Source organism: Tiliqua scincoides, chromosome 10, assembly GCF_035046505.1.
Source record: "Tiliqua scincoides isolate rTilSci1 chromosome 10, rTilSci1.hap2, whole genome shotgun sequence".
NCBI classification, from domain to species: domain Eukaryota; kingdom Metazoa; phylum Chordata; class Lepidosauria; order Squamata; family Scincidae; genus Tiliqua; species Tiliqua scincoides.
The window spans coordinates 19599240-19611758 of NC_089830.1; the positions used below are offsets into that span (position 1 = coordinate 19599240).

At 49.0% G+C, this 12519-nt stretch overlaps 1 protein-coding gene across 1 annotated transcript in view; it reads left to right on the top strand.

The window, feature by feature from the left end:
• The window catches only part of KMT2B (lysine methyltransferase 2B), a 57284-nt gene that overhangs the window by 32995 nt on the left and 11770 nt on the right, over window positions 1–12519 (top strand). The window contains exons 9-24 of the mRNA XM_066638416.1: window positions 322–416; window positions 1559–1654; window positions 2531–2644; window positions 2856–3002; window positions 4592–4687; window positions 4817–4934; window positions 5119–5232; window positions 5959–6143; window positions 8086–8178; window positions 8271–8360; window positions 8548–8621; window positions 9923–10047; window positions 10298–10401; window positions 10610–10747; window positions 11380–11538; window positions 12329–12449. Of these exons, the coding sequence (XP_066494513.1) occupies window positions 322–416; window positions 1559–1654; window positions 2531–2644; window positions 2856–3002; window positions 4592–4687; window positions 4817–4934; window positions 5119–5232; window positions 5959–6143; window positions 8086–8178; window positions 8271–8360; window positions 8548–8621; window positions 9923–10047; window positions 10298–10401; window positions 10610–10747; window positions 11380–11538; window positions 12329–12449 (1869 nt within the window). The remainder of the gene's footprint in view (window positions 1–321; window positions 417–1558; window positions 1655–2530; window positions 2645–2855; window positions 3003–4591; window positions 4688–4816; window positions 4935–5118; window positions 5233–5958; window positions 6144–8085; window positions 8179–8270; window positions 8361–8547; window positions 8622–9922; window positions 10048–10297; window positions 10402–10609; window positions 10748–11379; window positions 11539–12328; window positions 12450–12519) is intronic.

The following is a 12519-nucleotide window of genomic DNA, read 5'->3' on the forward strand; positions in this document are numbered from 1 at the left end:
CTTTCCAATACAAATCTTGCTCTCTGTGGCTTTTATTGTTCTGGAGGCCTGGCACCAATACCAAAGCCACATTGTTCTCTGGGAAAGAACACATGTCTCCAGAGCCTGTCATAGTTGGAGGCATCTGGCTCAAGTACTTCCTCATCCTGCCTCTTTTTTGTTTTTTGCATTCACGATAAGGTAAAGGTTTTAAGTCTAGAACATTCTGTAGGGGCCAGCTGAATTGCTGTGGTATTGAGGAGAAAATGAGATCCTTGTTCCCCTTGGGATTGACTGGAAAGGAGATGCTTGCTGACTGGCAATTCCATACTCTGATTTCAGATCTGCTTCCCATGGACTCAGAGGAGCAGAGTCGACCTCGCAGGACCCCTCTCCAGCCCGTGGTGCAGCTCAAGGCCAGAAAAAGGCCAGAGAAGGTAAGGCCACAGCAGGGGTTGAGTACAAGAGGACAGGCTCTCATTCTAGCTGGGTTTTAAGTGGTGCATTTATTTTCATACATCAGTACTATGTCTTGTAATCCAGTGCAAGCCTTTGGTACAGTGCAGAAAGGCATTCACTGCCTGGGATGGAGTAGGTCCCACCCAAGGAAAGAGTTATGGGTTCCGCACACCTTGGCCCTTGGGCTGAACTGGCTTTGGAACAAGGATGTGACTTGCTTTATATCAAGATCCAGGCCAGGGCCTCTGTGAGGAATTTTATCAGAGTGTACAAAGTTTCTTTGTGGCCCCTTGGCAAAGGGTGGGGGTGAAACAGCAGGGGAGGGTGGTTACAGGTGAGAAGAATAGGGGCAGGGAGGGGTGAAGCAGGGTGAGGGGAGGGTAGGAAAATGTCAGATCCCAGGAAATTTATGGGTCCCCTCTTTGGCTCCTGGGCCCCCCTTTTGACCCTGGGCCCGGGTACAAATTACCCCCTTTACCCCCCCCAGGCCCTGATCCAGGCAGAATCCCAGAAGTAGCTCTTTTGGAGGGCTTGTAAAACCTATCTATTTTGGTTGTTGCTACAGCATATTGGTTGTTCAGGCTTTATTTGGTGGTGCTTGAGTGTCTGAGATGCTTTTCTGTTGGGTGTTTACACTGTGTTGTTTTTTTTTAAAGTTTGATTCTGTTTGTAAATGTCTCTGAACCTCAGGAAAGCAGTGCCTTCACTAGTTGTTAAATAAGGCAAAAGACTTCTTTCTTATACCATTTGGTCCTCCTTGTTGAAGAAGGAACCATCATCCCTTTTAATGGAGAGACTCCATATTGCATCTCCTACTTCACCTTCCTATATAGCAGCCATTTTCAACCACTGTGCCATGACACATTGATATGCTGCGAATGGTCCCTAGGTGTGCCACGGGAATTTGGGAGAAGGTCATTTATTAGTAGGGCCATTGGGGGATGTGAGCCCCCCATTGGCAACACAGTGTGCCTTGTCAGTTGTCAAACTGGTGGTGTGTCCTGACAATTCTAGTGCCTTGCCAGTGTGCCATGAGATGGAAAAGGTTGAAAATCTCTGCTATATAGTGAATGTTCTAGAACAGGCCATTGCACTCATGTGCTGCCCTCTCATTCTCCAGGATATGTCCTCCTCTGGCACACTCTCCTCCTCCAATGGCTGGAATGGGAAGCAGAAATCCACAGATGGCATTCACCGACTCAGAGTTGATTTCAAGGTAAGGAGATGAGCATCTGGCTGAGAGAGAGAGAAAAACCCTAGATTGACACAGTGGCATTAAGTATACCATCAGTTATCTGGCAACTGAAAGATCATGAAGTTTGTTCCCTTTGGGGGGACACCCCCCCCATTAATCTGGCTTGGCACTCTCTCATGTTTCGGTTCCACTTCTGGATGCACCTGGTAGAACTATCAGCCAAGTGAGAGTTAACTAGAACACATGAAAGTACACTCTTCCCTTCCCCCATTCACAAATCAAATGAAACAACCTTGTGGGATATTCTTGTGTAAATCCTACTTGAAATTTTCATGGTGCAGTTCTGTCCAATGTGGGGAGGAGGGAGTTGGATTTTTCTGGCTGCTTTTAAGCCCTATGTGTGCAGAAAAAAATTACTGCAGAGCTTGAAGGAGGTGTGAAGGGAGTCCAGAGCAAATGGGGAAGGCAGGGGAGGTTGGAGAAGGAATGTTCTCCAAGACCATAGTGCTTAGTTACTATGCCCTGTAGCTTGTAACTTGGCTGTCAAGCTGCATTTTCTGTAAAGCCGTCTCTCTGTGTCTGTCTGTGATCCACTTTAATGTATTTTAAGGCTGGGAGGGAGAAGGCAAATGGGTGCACTTTTGGACAGGAATTGGTCTAAAACTAGAACATATGAAACTGCTTTAGACTGAGTCAGGCCATTGGTTCATCTGGTCCAGGGCTGGCTGCCATGACTGACGGTGGCTCTTGGGATCTATCCCAAGAATGCTTTTTAGCTGGAGGCACCTGGCATTGAACCTGGGAACTAAAGCACGTGTTCCCTCTGGTTCTCTTTTACCTGGATGCTCACAGTCCTCTTACCCAGCCACACTTTTTCCCCTCTTGGGTGTCTTGCAGGAAGACTGCGATCTGGAAAACGTCTGGCTGATGGGTGGCCTCAGCATCCTCACCTCTGTGCCAGTCGCTACGCAGTTGGTGTGCTTACTCTGTGCCAGCAAGGGCTTTCATCAGGTGTGTTTAAGGGATGATGGGTGAGGGTGCCTGGATTCCTTCACCTTAGATGGTGGGAGTTGAGCCTTATTTTTTTTTGGTGGGGGACGGAACGGTTGGCCTGAAGACTACCTTGGGGCATAGTGGTTGAAAGGAAGTGGTAGAAACACTGGCTTTCAGCCTTCTCTTTGCAGGAGGAACCTAACTCCACTGTCTGCCATGTGCTTTGCAGCTTGTGTTCTGCCAGGTGTGTTGCGACCCCTTCCACATTTTCTGCCTGGAGGACGACGAGCAGCCACTGCCCGAGCAAGAGGAGAGCTGGTGCTGTCGCCGTTGCAAGTTCTGTCATGTCTGTGGTCGAAAAAACAAGGCATCCAAGGCAAGGGGGCGTTCCTTAGCATAGTGCTTTTGCGGAGGAGGGCAGGGGATCTGCCACTGTTGTTGTCAGGGCCGCACGGGCCCCACGGCTGCAGTTCCTTCCCTCCATCCAAGTCCTGAAATATGGGTGGAAAGTGCAGAAGTTTAGCATTTTGAGGTTCTCGGGTTCTTTTAAAAAAAATAAAAAAAAATTGTGTAGGCAATGCTTGATAATCTTGCAAGCTGGGCAGAATTTTTTTTTTTTGGAGGGGGGTTTTTCCTTGCAGATTCTGCTGCCCTTTGCCTCTTCCCATGTGTCAGAAGAAGAATCCCTTATGACTCATAAACAGGCATGTGCAGATGGGTTGCAGTTAGACTGCACCATATTCTCGCTTGCAGAATTTTGCAGGAAGCCAAACTTAGAAAATCCACAGCTGTTGTTAGCTGTTGTTTCTGCTGTCTGGGCTGATACCATACAAAACCCCCATACGAAGCTTCCTGGGTGACCTTGGGCTAGTCACTTTCTCTCAGCCTAACCTACCTCACAGGGTTGTTGTGAGGACAAAAGGAGGGGAGCAGTTGGGTACACCACCCTGAGCTCTTTGGAGGAAGGGCGGTATAATAATGATAATAGTAATGATAATAACGTCTTAGTAGCATGGGCCGAGCTGTGATGGCTTATGACTTTTAAATTAGGTGGGATGGAGATGGGGGGGGAAATGATTTGTTAAAGGAGAAAGGATAAACAGGCAGTACAGGAAAAGCTAGTTTGGAAATGCTAGTGAGTTTTGAGGAGGAATGACATAATGTGTTTATCCTGTCCCTTTCCCCAAGAGCTATGGGCAGCGTACCTAGATTCTTTCCTGCTTCAACCCTGCAGTAATTCTGCAGGATAAGGTAGGCTGAGAGAAAATGACTAGCTTCGGTCACTTTGTTTTGTATGTCCCCCTCTCTACTCTCCATTATGACTTGTAAAATATGTACAGTCAAAAACTGGATGCATGGGGGGAGGGCTTCTGCAAACTTCTGTATTCCCCACACCGCTCACATTCTGAGACATCACACCTGCTACTGTCACAGTTGGAGGCTTCACAGCCAGTAGGACAATGCCATCTGCAGTATGAGCAAAAGGGTTTGAGCAACTTGTACAGGAAGGAAAAGGCACAATTAGGGGGCACTGAAGAGGAAACAGAAGCAAGATTTGGCCCTGTTTTGGTTGTGCTGGGAATACGGAAGGGAGGGGTTGATCCCAAGAGCCAGTCTGTGGGTAGACAGGTAAAATATCTGCAGCATGACAGAGAAGGAACAAGGGAAAGAATTTTTAACTAGAACAGAAAGAAGAAGCATCTTTGCCATAAGGACTAGAAACATGTCACTGTTTTTAACAAGACTTTTGTCCCATCTCCCCCTCCCCCCCCCGGTAGCTACTACATGTGATGCCAAAGGCTCTAGTCTTCTCTTTGCATCGTTAATACATCTGTGCCTATTCTTTGCTTTGTGTTTCCTATTGGGGTTTGATGGCAGCATGTGGTGAGGAGGAGGCATTTGGTTCCTATCCCAAAGCACATCTGTGTTAATAGTTTGCATTCTCTCTTTCTCAACCCACTGCAGCAACTACTGGAGTGCGAACGCTGCAGGAACTGCTATCACCTAGCTTGTCTTGGGCCTAACTACCCCACCAAACCTTTCCGGAAGAGGAAGGGCTGGGTAAGTGTCTGTCCTTCTGCAGGTGGCACAAACAGTAGGGGCCTGGGTGATGTTTCCTTGAGAGCACAAGGCTCTGCCAATCTCGTCTTTCAGTCACTAATCTGTCACCTTCTTTCTCTCCCTTCCCAGATCTGTTCAGCTTGCATCCGCTGCAAGAGTTGTGGGACAGCTCCAGGAAAGAACTGGGACACTGAATGGTCCAGTGACTATAGCTTATGCTCTGCCTGCTCAGTGCTGTATGACAAAGGTGAGCCCAGTATATAACACCATGGATTTTTGGCTATGCCAGAGGGGAGCAAGCGGCTTTGTTGATGTGTGCATTGTGGAAAAGGGAATGGATGTTGTGGTCCTTTTCTGGGTGAGGGATATCCAACTGCAAATGACCGCAGAAGGCTGGTGTCCATTGGCTGACTCTTTCTTTTGCCCTCTAGGGAACTACTGCCCAATCTGCTTGCACTGCTACGAAGACAATGACTATGAGAGCAAGATGATGCAGTGTGCCAAGTGTGACCACTGGGTTCATGCCAAGTGTGAAGGCCTCTCAGGTTGGTCCTATGGCCTGGACAACAACCTTTGGCTTCCTCATCCTAACTCTTCCCCACCTACCTCCCTACCTGCAGGGCCTCTGAGAGGAATTTTATCAAGGGGCACAAAGTTTCTTTTGGGCCTCTTCCCTTCTGCATTGGATCATAATTTCTGTGAATTACAATATATAAAACTACATGGGCTTACACAAAATGTGAGTGTTAGTCTTCATACAATATGTGCAAACATTTTTGGAGATTCCAGAATTTCCAGCTCCCCTCCTTTGACTCCCAGGTGCACTTTTTGACTCTGGGCCCAGGTACAATTTACCCCCTGCACCCTTCTCTCATGGGCCCAGATTGGAAAATGTAAGATCCCAGGAAATTTTGTGGTCCCCCTCCCTTGGCTGCTGGGCCCCCTTTTTGACCCCGAGCCTGGATACAATTTGGCCCCTGCACCCCCCCTCCCACAGGCCCTGCCTATCTACTTGGAGAAATGATGGCAGTTCAAAAGAGTTGTGGCAGGGCTAGGAGAAGAGACAAGTCCCAAGTGGGATGCAGGAACAGCAGTGTCTCCTGCGAAGGCACCTGTGCCATGTTCCCCTCTTTATTCCTGGACAGACTTTGCATTTTTGTATACATCCCACTTGCTTGCACTGATGTGCCATCAAATGACCTGAGAAGGGCATGTTGATGCTTGGGCTGGGAGTGGGCATCTCTGACAGGCTTCTCTTTTCTCTGTTCTAGACGAGGGCTATGAGATCTTGTCCAACTTGCCTGAGAGTGTTGTTTACGCTTGCCGGCCCTGCTGTGGCAGCGACAAGGCCAAGTGGCGGGACGTCCTCAGCTCAGAGCTTCGCAAGAGTCTCCGGCAGGTGCTTCAGGGGCTGCAGAGCTCCAAGTGCGCCAGCCCCCTCCTGCAGTGCCAGCAGGTATGGTCCCTTGAGGCATGTAGGAGCAGTGACCTAAGTGCTCTTTTCCCGCTCTGATTTGGCAGTCGAGTAATTACTGAAGGGGACCGTTTTGGCTTAACTGAGGCTGGTGGAGAAACAATTCTCTGGCCCGTTGTGGGCCTAGTTAGGCCAAGAGATGGGGCTGGATGCAAGTCATGCAGTGTGTTTTGTGTCGTATCCGAGCCACCGTGTAAGAGGGCAAGAGCCTCACCCTTTGTTTTTGCTCTCATGTGGAGCCAAACCATTGATTGTTCTAGCTCTGTCTTGCTTGTGGCAGCGGTTTCTCCCAGCCCTGCTGCTACCCAGGATCCTTTCACTAAAGATGCTGGCATTGAACCTGGGACTTTCTTGCTGGATGGCAAGTGCTTTCCTTCTGAACTTCAGTCCTGGTTGCTGCTTCTTTGAGTCATACCAACCCCTTGATCCTGTTGGCAGGGGTGGGTGGGGAGTGAGCTGGTCACGTTCAGTAGCATGTTGCCATTTTGGTCCAGGGTTTCCTGCATCTGTGCCATTTCTAAATTTCATTCTTGTTTGGGAGATCAAGATTGTGAACAAACAATCCTGAAAGTCAGGATGCTGTAGTGGTTTGGGAGTCTGAAGTTCCAGGTTCAAATCTCAGCTCAGCTATGAAGCTTCCTGGGTGACCTTGGACCAACCATTATCTCTCAGCCTCACCTACCTTTTAGGGTTGTTGTGAGAACAAAAAGAGGAGAGCAACTATATACACTTTCCTGAGCTCCTTGGAGGAAGGGTGGTATAAAAATATGGAAAATAAAAGCATTGTGCCTCACTCTTTAGCTGTCAAGTCTCCTAGAGCAGCTGTCACAAAATCAAACAATGGCAAATGATTACTGGGGAGGGGCATAGAATAAGCCTTGATGCCTTCTTTCCTCCTCCTCCCAGGGCACTTGATGGTTCTGTGGTCTCTCAGAGGAGCGCAGGTCACAACTCAAGCTGGCACCTGCAGGTGCAGGTTGCAGTTGTCAGCCTGTTCACATCCACAGTTGATATAATGCTGGTTCCCTGAGCAGATATAATGAGAGCTTCCCTCTCTACCAGTGGCCTGGTGTTCTTCCTGTTAGAACAAAGAGATTCAATTATCTCATGCCTGGAGGGCTTGTTGCTCTGCTTCAGCTACAGCTAAGGAGTTGGTGTGTGGCCTGAGAGGCCATGGTTAGGATCCCTTGGTCAGAATGAGGAGCCGTGAACACGGTTAAATGCTGGTTTAAGGAGAATTTGCAATGTCTTCTCTTGGGGCCTTAAGGGGCAGGTGTTCGTCCATCCTGTTCCTCTTCCCTGGTCTGCAGGAGGCTGGCTGTTTTTCAGTCCCTTCCCTCAAATGTCAGTTGATAGTCCAGGGCTCCGTTAGATTTATGATCCTGTGCCCCAGTTTTTGCTATCCTGGGATCTCGTTCCCACGCCTCCACTACCTCACTTGCAAAGGCCTTCAAAAGCGTTCACAAGATGGGGCTGTGGTGCTCTGCAGTGCTCAAGAATATGCTTTTGTGGAAGGTTTGCAGGTGCATTCCTTGTCCACCCTGGCACTTCCATGTAGAGTTGGAAAAGATCCTAAACTGAAACCCTGGAGAGCAGCCGCCAGTCATTGTAGCTCAGTGAACTTGTGATCTGACCGGAAAGGAAGCTGTTGCATACATTGAATGCTGTTCCTTCTCTGGCTGTTTCATCTGCTTCCCTGTTTTATGGGCAGGCAGGCAGGCAGGCAGGAGTGCCAGGCACCTTGCCGTCCCTCTTGGCACTGGAGGATTCTGCCTGTGATCAGAGGAGCTTATGGAAAACTGTTGAATGATCGTAGCACTTTTATATTCTGTTTGTGTGGCATAGGAAGGGAGCTCACTAGGCAGTCATGCTTGGGTAGGTGCCAATGCCCAGCTCCCTTACCTCTTTCCTTCATCTTTGCTAGTGTTGCCCGGATGATGGCGTGAAGGTTCACTTGAGGCCCTGCGACCTGCACACCATCAGCAAACTCTTTGAACAGGGTCATTACTCTTCCGTGGTGAGTGTGGGGAGCGGGGGAACTTTAGGCTGGAGATCTAGAAAGGGACTTCTGGCCTGTAACCTCTGCTGAGCGGCTTCCTCTCTTTGCAGCACAGCTTCAATGAGGACATGGTGGGAGTCCTCTTAAGCCACATGGAGGAAGGTCCGGCGGGTCTGACTGCAAAGGCACTCTACCTTGAGGTACTCTGTATAAGTGTGGATGGCCTGGCTTGAGCTGAATCCCCAACTCAGGTGGGGAAGTATTGGTGGAGAGCGCGGGACACGCTTAACCCTGGCTCTAAGGCTCTCCACCTCTGTCATTCTGCATAGCCTCTCTGAGTAACCATGTAACCACCCTTCTTTCCCCCTCTCCTTTTTGTCTCTCCAGCTCATGGGCAAGTTCTTCAGCTGGTTTGATGTTCAGGATGCCAAGCACTGGACACGCAACAGCACCTTCCCCAAGTGAGTGCTGGGTACCTGACAACAAGCCTGTCCGATCATCCCTGTTTGGGGTCTTCAAGGCTTCAGTTGCACCAGGACTTGTGGCCTGTCTTGGGGGGTTGGAACGGTGGGACTTTTGTTTCCAGTGCTTCCTGGCTATGGAGAAACACCAGCAGTTTTCTTTCAATGTTTTCAGCTACTACAAAGGAACTTGAGCAGGGTTTAAATCAGTGTTTCTTAACATTTGTCCTCCACCTTACCACTTTGCATGGTCTACTTATTAAATGTACTTTCGGAAGTGACTGGGTGATGGTGTCATCGCCAGTAATTTCTGAATTGGGAGGCCAGATGTGATGTAACAAACACCAGAAAGAGCAGGGTAGATGGGAGGACTGTGAAAGCATGCTTTGGAGCTCTACCTGCTTATCCAAGCCTCCTGCCACTGTTTGTTGCATCATGTTGCTGGTCTCGCTGCTGAGCAGCAGGTGTCCAGAGGTTCCATGAGTACCACTAGACACCACCTCAAGTACCACTGGTGTATAATATATCACTGCCTGAGAAACACTGGTTTCAGCACTGGTGATCAAGGGATATGAATATGCATAGCCACCTCTACCAGTCGTTCATGTAAGACCCTGGTGTTCATCGGTCTGTCAGTGGTGAACAGCCATGTTCACTGAATGAAACCACCTGCTCAAAGGCAGTATGCCACTGAAGAACTGTTGTTTGAGGGGGGTACTACAAGAGGGAGGGGACCTGTCACCTCTTTCAAGCCCTTCTTGTAGGTTTTCCAGAATTTGACATTGCAGGAAGCAGAACACTGGACTTAGATGTAGCTTCTGGTCTGATCCACAGACCTGCTCTTGTGTCTGACACTTGCAAAGTGAACTGAACAACATGTTTTCAACTGACTTCACAACTGTTGTCTGAGATAAGCTGCCATTTTTCCCATTTTACTGCAAGGGAACTGAAGTAGACAGTAGAGAGACCAAGATCACAGTGAGCCCATGATAGACCCTAACCCTCACACCTCCCAGTTCAGGACCAACCATTGGTTCAGTGGCCACAGGTCCCATGGTTGGCTATGCACCTTATTCCCTTAGTCTTCTAGTCCCTGGCTGCAGGTACTTGTAAAATTAGTGGCTCTGGCCTATCTTTTAAGTTCCTGACACCAAAAAGAGAGCACCTCAAAGAGCACACGTGAAGGAAATTACTCTTATTCCAAACGGAGCATCTCTTTTCAGGTTTTAACATTAGTGTGCCAATTTTCTCTGAAGTTGATCTCTCCAGCCCCTGATGGCCTTTCTGTTCTTCCCCAACAGTGGCATGCTTCCCAATGCTGTTTTGCCTCCCTCCTCCGACCACATCTATGCTCAGTGGAGGCAGCCTGAAGAGCTCAACCTGGCTGCCAATAGTCATCTAACCGCCACCAGTCCTGAGCAGATGGGTAAGGTTCTGGCCAGAGGTCTCAAGGAAGGAGGAGTTGTGTGTGCCGGGTTTTGCATCTGGCAGCTCCTTTGCCTGGGAAGCCGTTGACTGCCGGAGTTCTTCTTGCTGTGGTGGAGGCTTCTGTCTCTGCCCTTTGCTTTTCTGATTCAGTAAGACTGCAGATTGCTTTCAGAGAATTGTTCTCTGGAGAGGAGTCTCAGCCTCCTGTGTCTAGAGATCAGGGTTCAGCTCCTTTTCTCTCCCTGTAGCTGGGAAAGACACAGAACATGCCTTGCCACCACAGCCATCAGCTGACCCTGAGGACAAGAGACAATGTGCCCTATGTCTCCAGTATGGCGACGCTCCCTCCAAGGTAAGACTGCTACTTCATCACCTTGTGATGGGGTTAGGAGGCTGAGAACCAGCTCTCCCACTTATTTACTTGGAAAAGGTCACTAAACCAGAGGATAGTGCCTGACTGGGAAATCGGCCCCTTGCTTCGGCCTCGTCTCAGGAAGAGGCCATTTGCCCCCCCTCCCTTATGGGTAATACTTATCTGCTGTCCTCTTCCACCCCTCCAGGATGCAGGGAGGCTGTTATACATTGGCCAGAATGAATGGACTCACGTCAATTGTGCCATCTGGTCAGCGGAGGTCTTTGAGGAGAATGACGGCTCCCTGAAGAACGTGCATGCGGCTGTGGCTCGAGGTCGGCAAATGGTGAGTCGGGGTCTCCATTAAGTTCTGTGAGGCACACCTGAGGGAAGTGGGTCTCTGTCCTGCTGTTGGCCCAAGTTTTTTCTGTGGCCACCATACTGCAGTTGGGAATCCCCTTGCCTGCAGCCACTGCAGAGAGACAGGACCATGAAAACCTTGCACTCTGCATAAAAAGGAACTGTGAGCCTGCTCCAGTCTTGCAGAGGTGGTGGCACAGCTAGGCAGTTTCAGAAGTGGACTGGATCACATGTTCTCTGGCCCTGTTTGATTTGAAAACAAAAGCCTTCCTTTCTCTCCAGTGGTGCCGGGAACTCCTCTAAGTGACAGCAATGAGAGCCAGTGCTCTGGGATTACTAATTTTACTACTTACTAATTTTATTAAATTTTAGTAAATTTACTAATGTTAGCAGGCAATTAAAAACCAAACAAGACTAGTGGTGGCATATCTGCTACCCTGTGGTTCACTGCATTTAACATGTGGGGATGAGAGAGGAAGGGTTTTGCAGATACATTGCTGTGTGTGCACACACATGCACGTGTGTATGCACACACCAAGCAACTTGGGTGGTGATATGGAAACATGGCTGTCTTATTTCTGCTGAGCCATTGCCTTGACATGCCTGTTCCCTCCTTAGCGCTGCGAGCACTGCCAGCGGACCGGGGCCACTGTTGGCTGCTGTCTCTCTGCATGTCTCAGCAACTACCATTTCATGTGTGCCCGCCTCCGCCATTGCACCTTTCAGGACGACAAGAAAGTTTTCTGCCAGAAGCATGTGGACCTCCTGGATGGGACAGTAAGAGGGACAAGGGATGGACTCTGGGGGCAAGGAGGAGATGAGTCCTCCAGTTATCTCTGGGCTGAGTACATCACAGTGGGGACTAAGCCTGATGTTGAGGAGTTGATACTATGAAACTCTTTTCCCCCCACTCCTGGCGCGGTTGAGTTGTGCTTGGTCTACTGGTGCTTTGAAAAAGTTGCTCATTTGCTTCTGAGCTCTCTTTGAAGTACTGATTTTGGCCTCTAAAGCCCTTGACAGCTGGGGTCTCAGTTATCTTCAGGGCTGCCTTCTCCTATATGAACTTCCTAGAGTCCTTACATCCATGTCTGAAAGCCTGCTCTTTCAAGCCCACCTTTTGCTCTGATTTGTCTGGCTGATACCCAAGGCAGGGCCTTCTTGGTGGCAGCACCACAACCCAGAACACTGCTTTTTGGGAGCTGTGACACACAGCCCCTCTTTCTGTTCTTAAGCAGTTGTTTTCAAACTGGTTTCATTCCCTAAAATCTGCTGTGTTTTTTGCTGTTAAAATCGATGCAGCCAAGGTTCTGGGTTTTCAGTCTTGAGTGTTTTTCTCTCTCCTCACTTTAATTTGACACTGATTTGACGTCTGTCTTGAGCTTATATTTTAACAAGAAAAGGTGATGCAAATTCTTAATTCATTTTTGCCCAGCCCACAAGTGTACACATTTGATCCCTGCTGCATATGTGCAACGTTGGGCAGAAATGGCTTAAAATAATTAAATGGGGGGGTCACCCCAAAATAGGGCAAAGAGGTGTCCTCAGCCATGGTTTTTGCCCCTTCTAGGAGATTGTTGCTGAAGATGGGTTTGATGTCTTGCGCCGTGTCTACGTCGACTTTGAGGGCATCAGTTTTAAGAGGAAATTCATGGTGGGCTTGGAGCCAGACACAGTCAACATGATGATAGGTAAGGGGGCAGAGCAAGGCAAGATGGTGCTTGGTTGTTGGAACCCTGGGATGCGGAATGGATGGGCTTT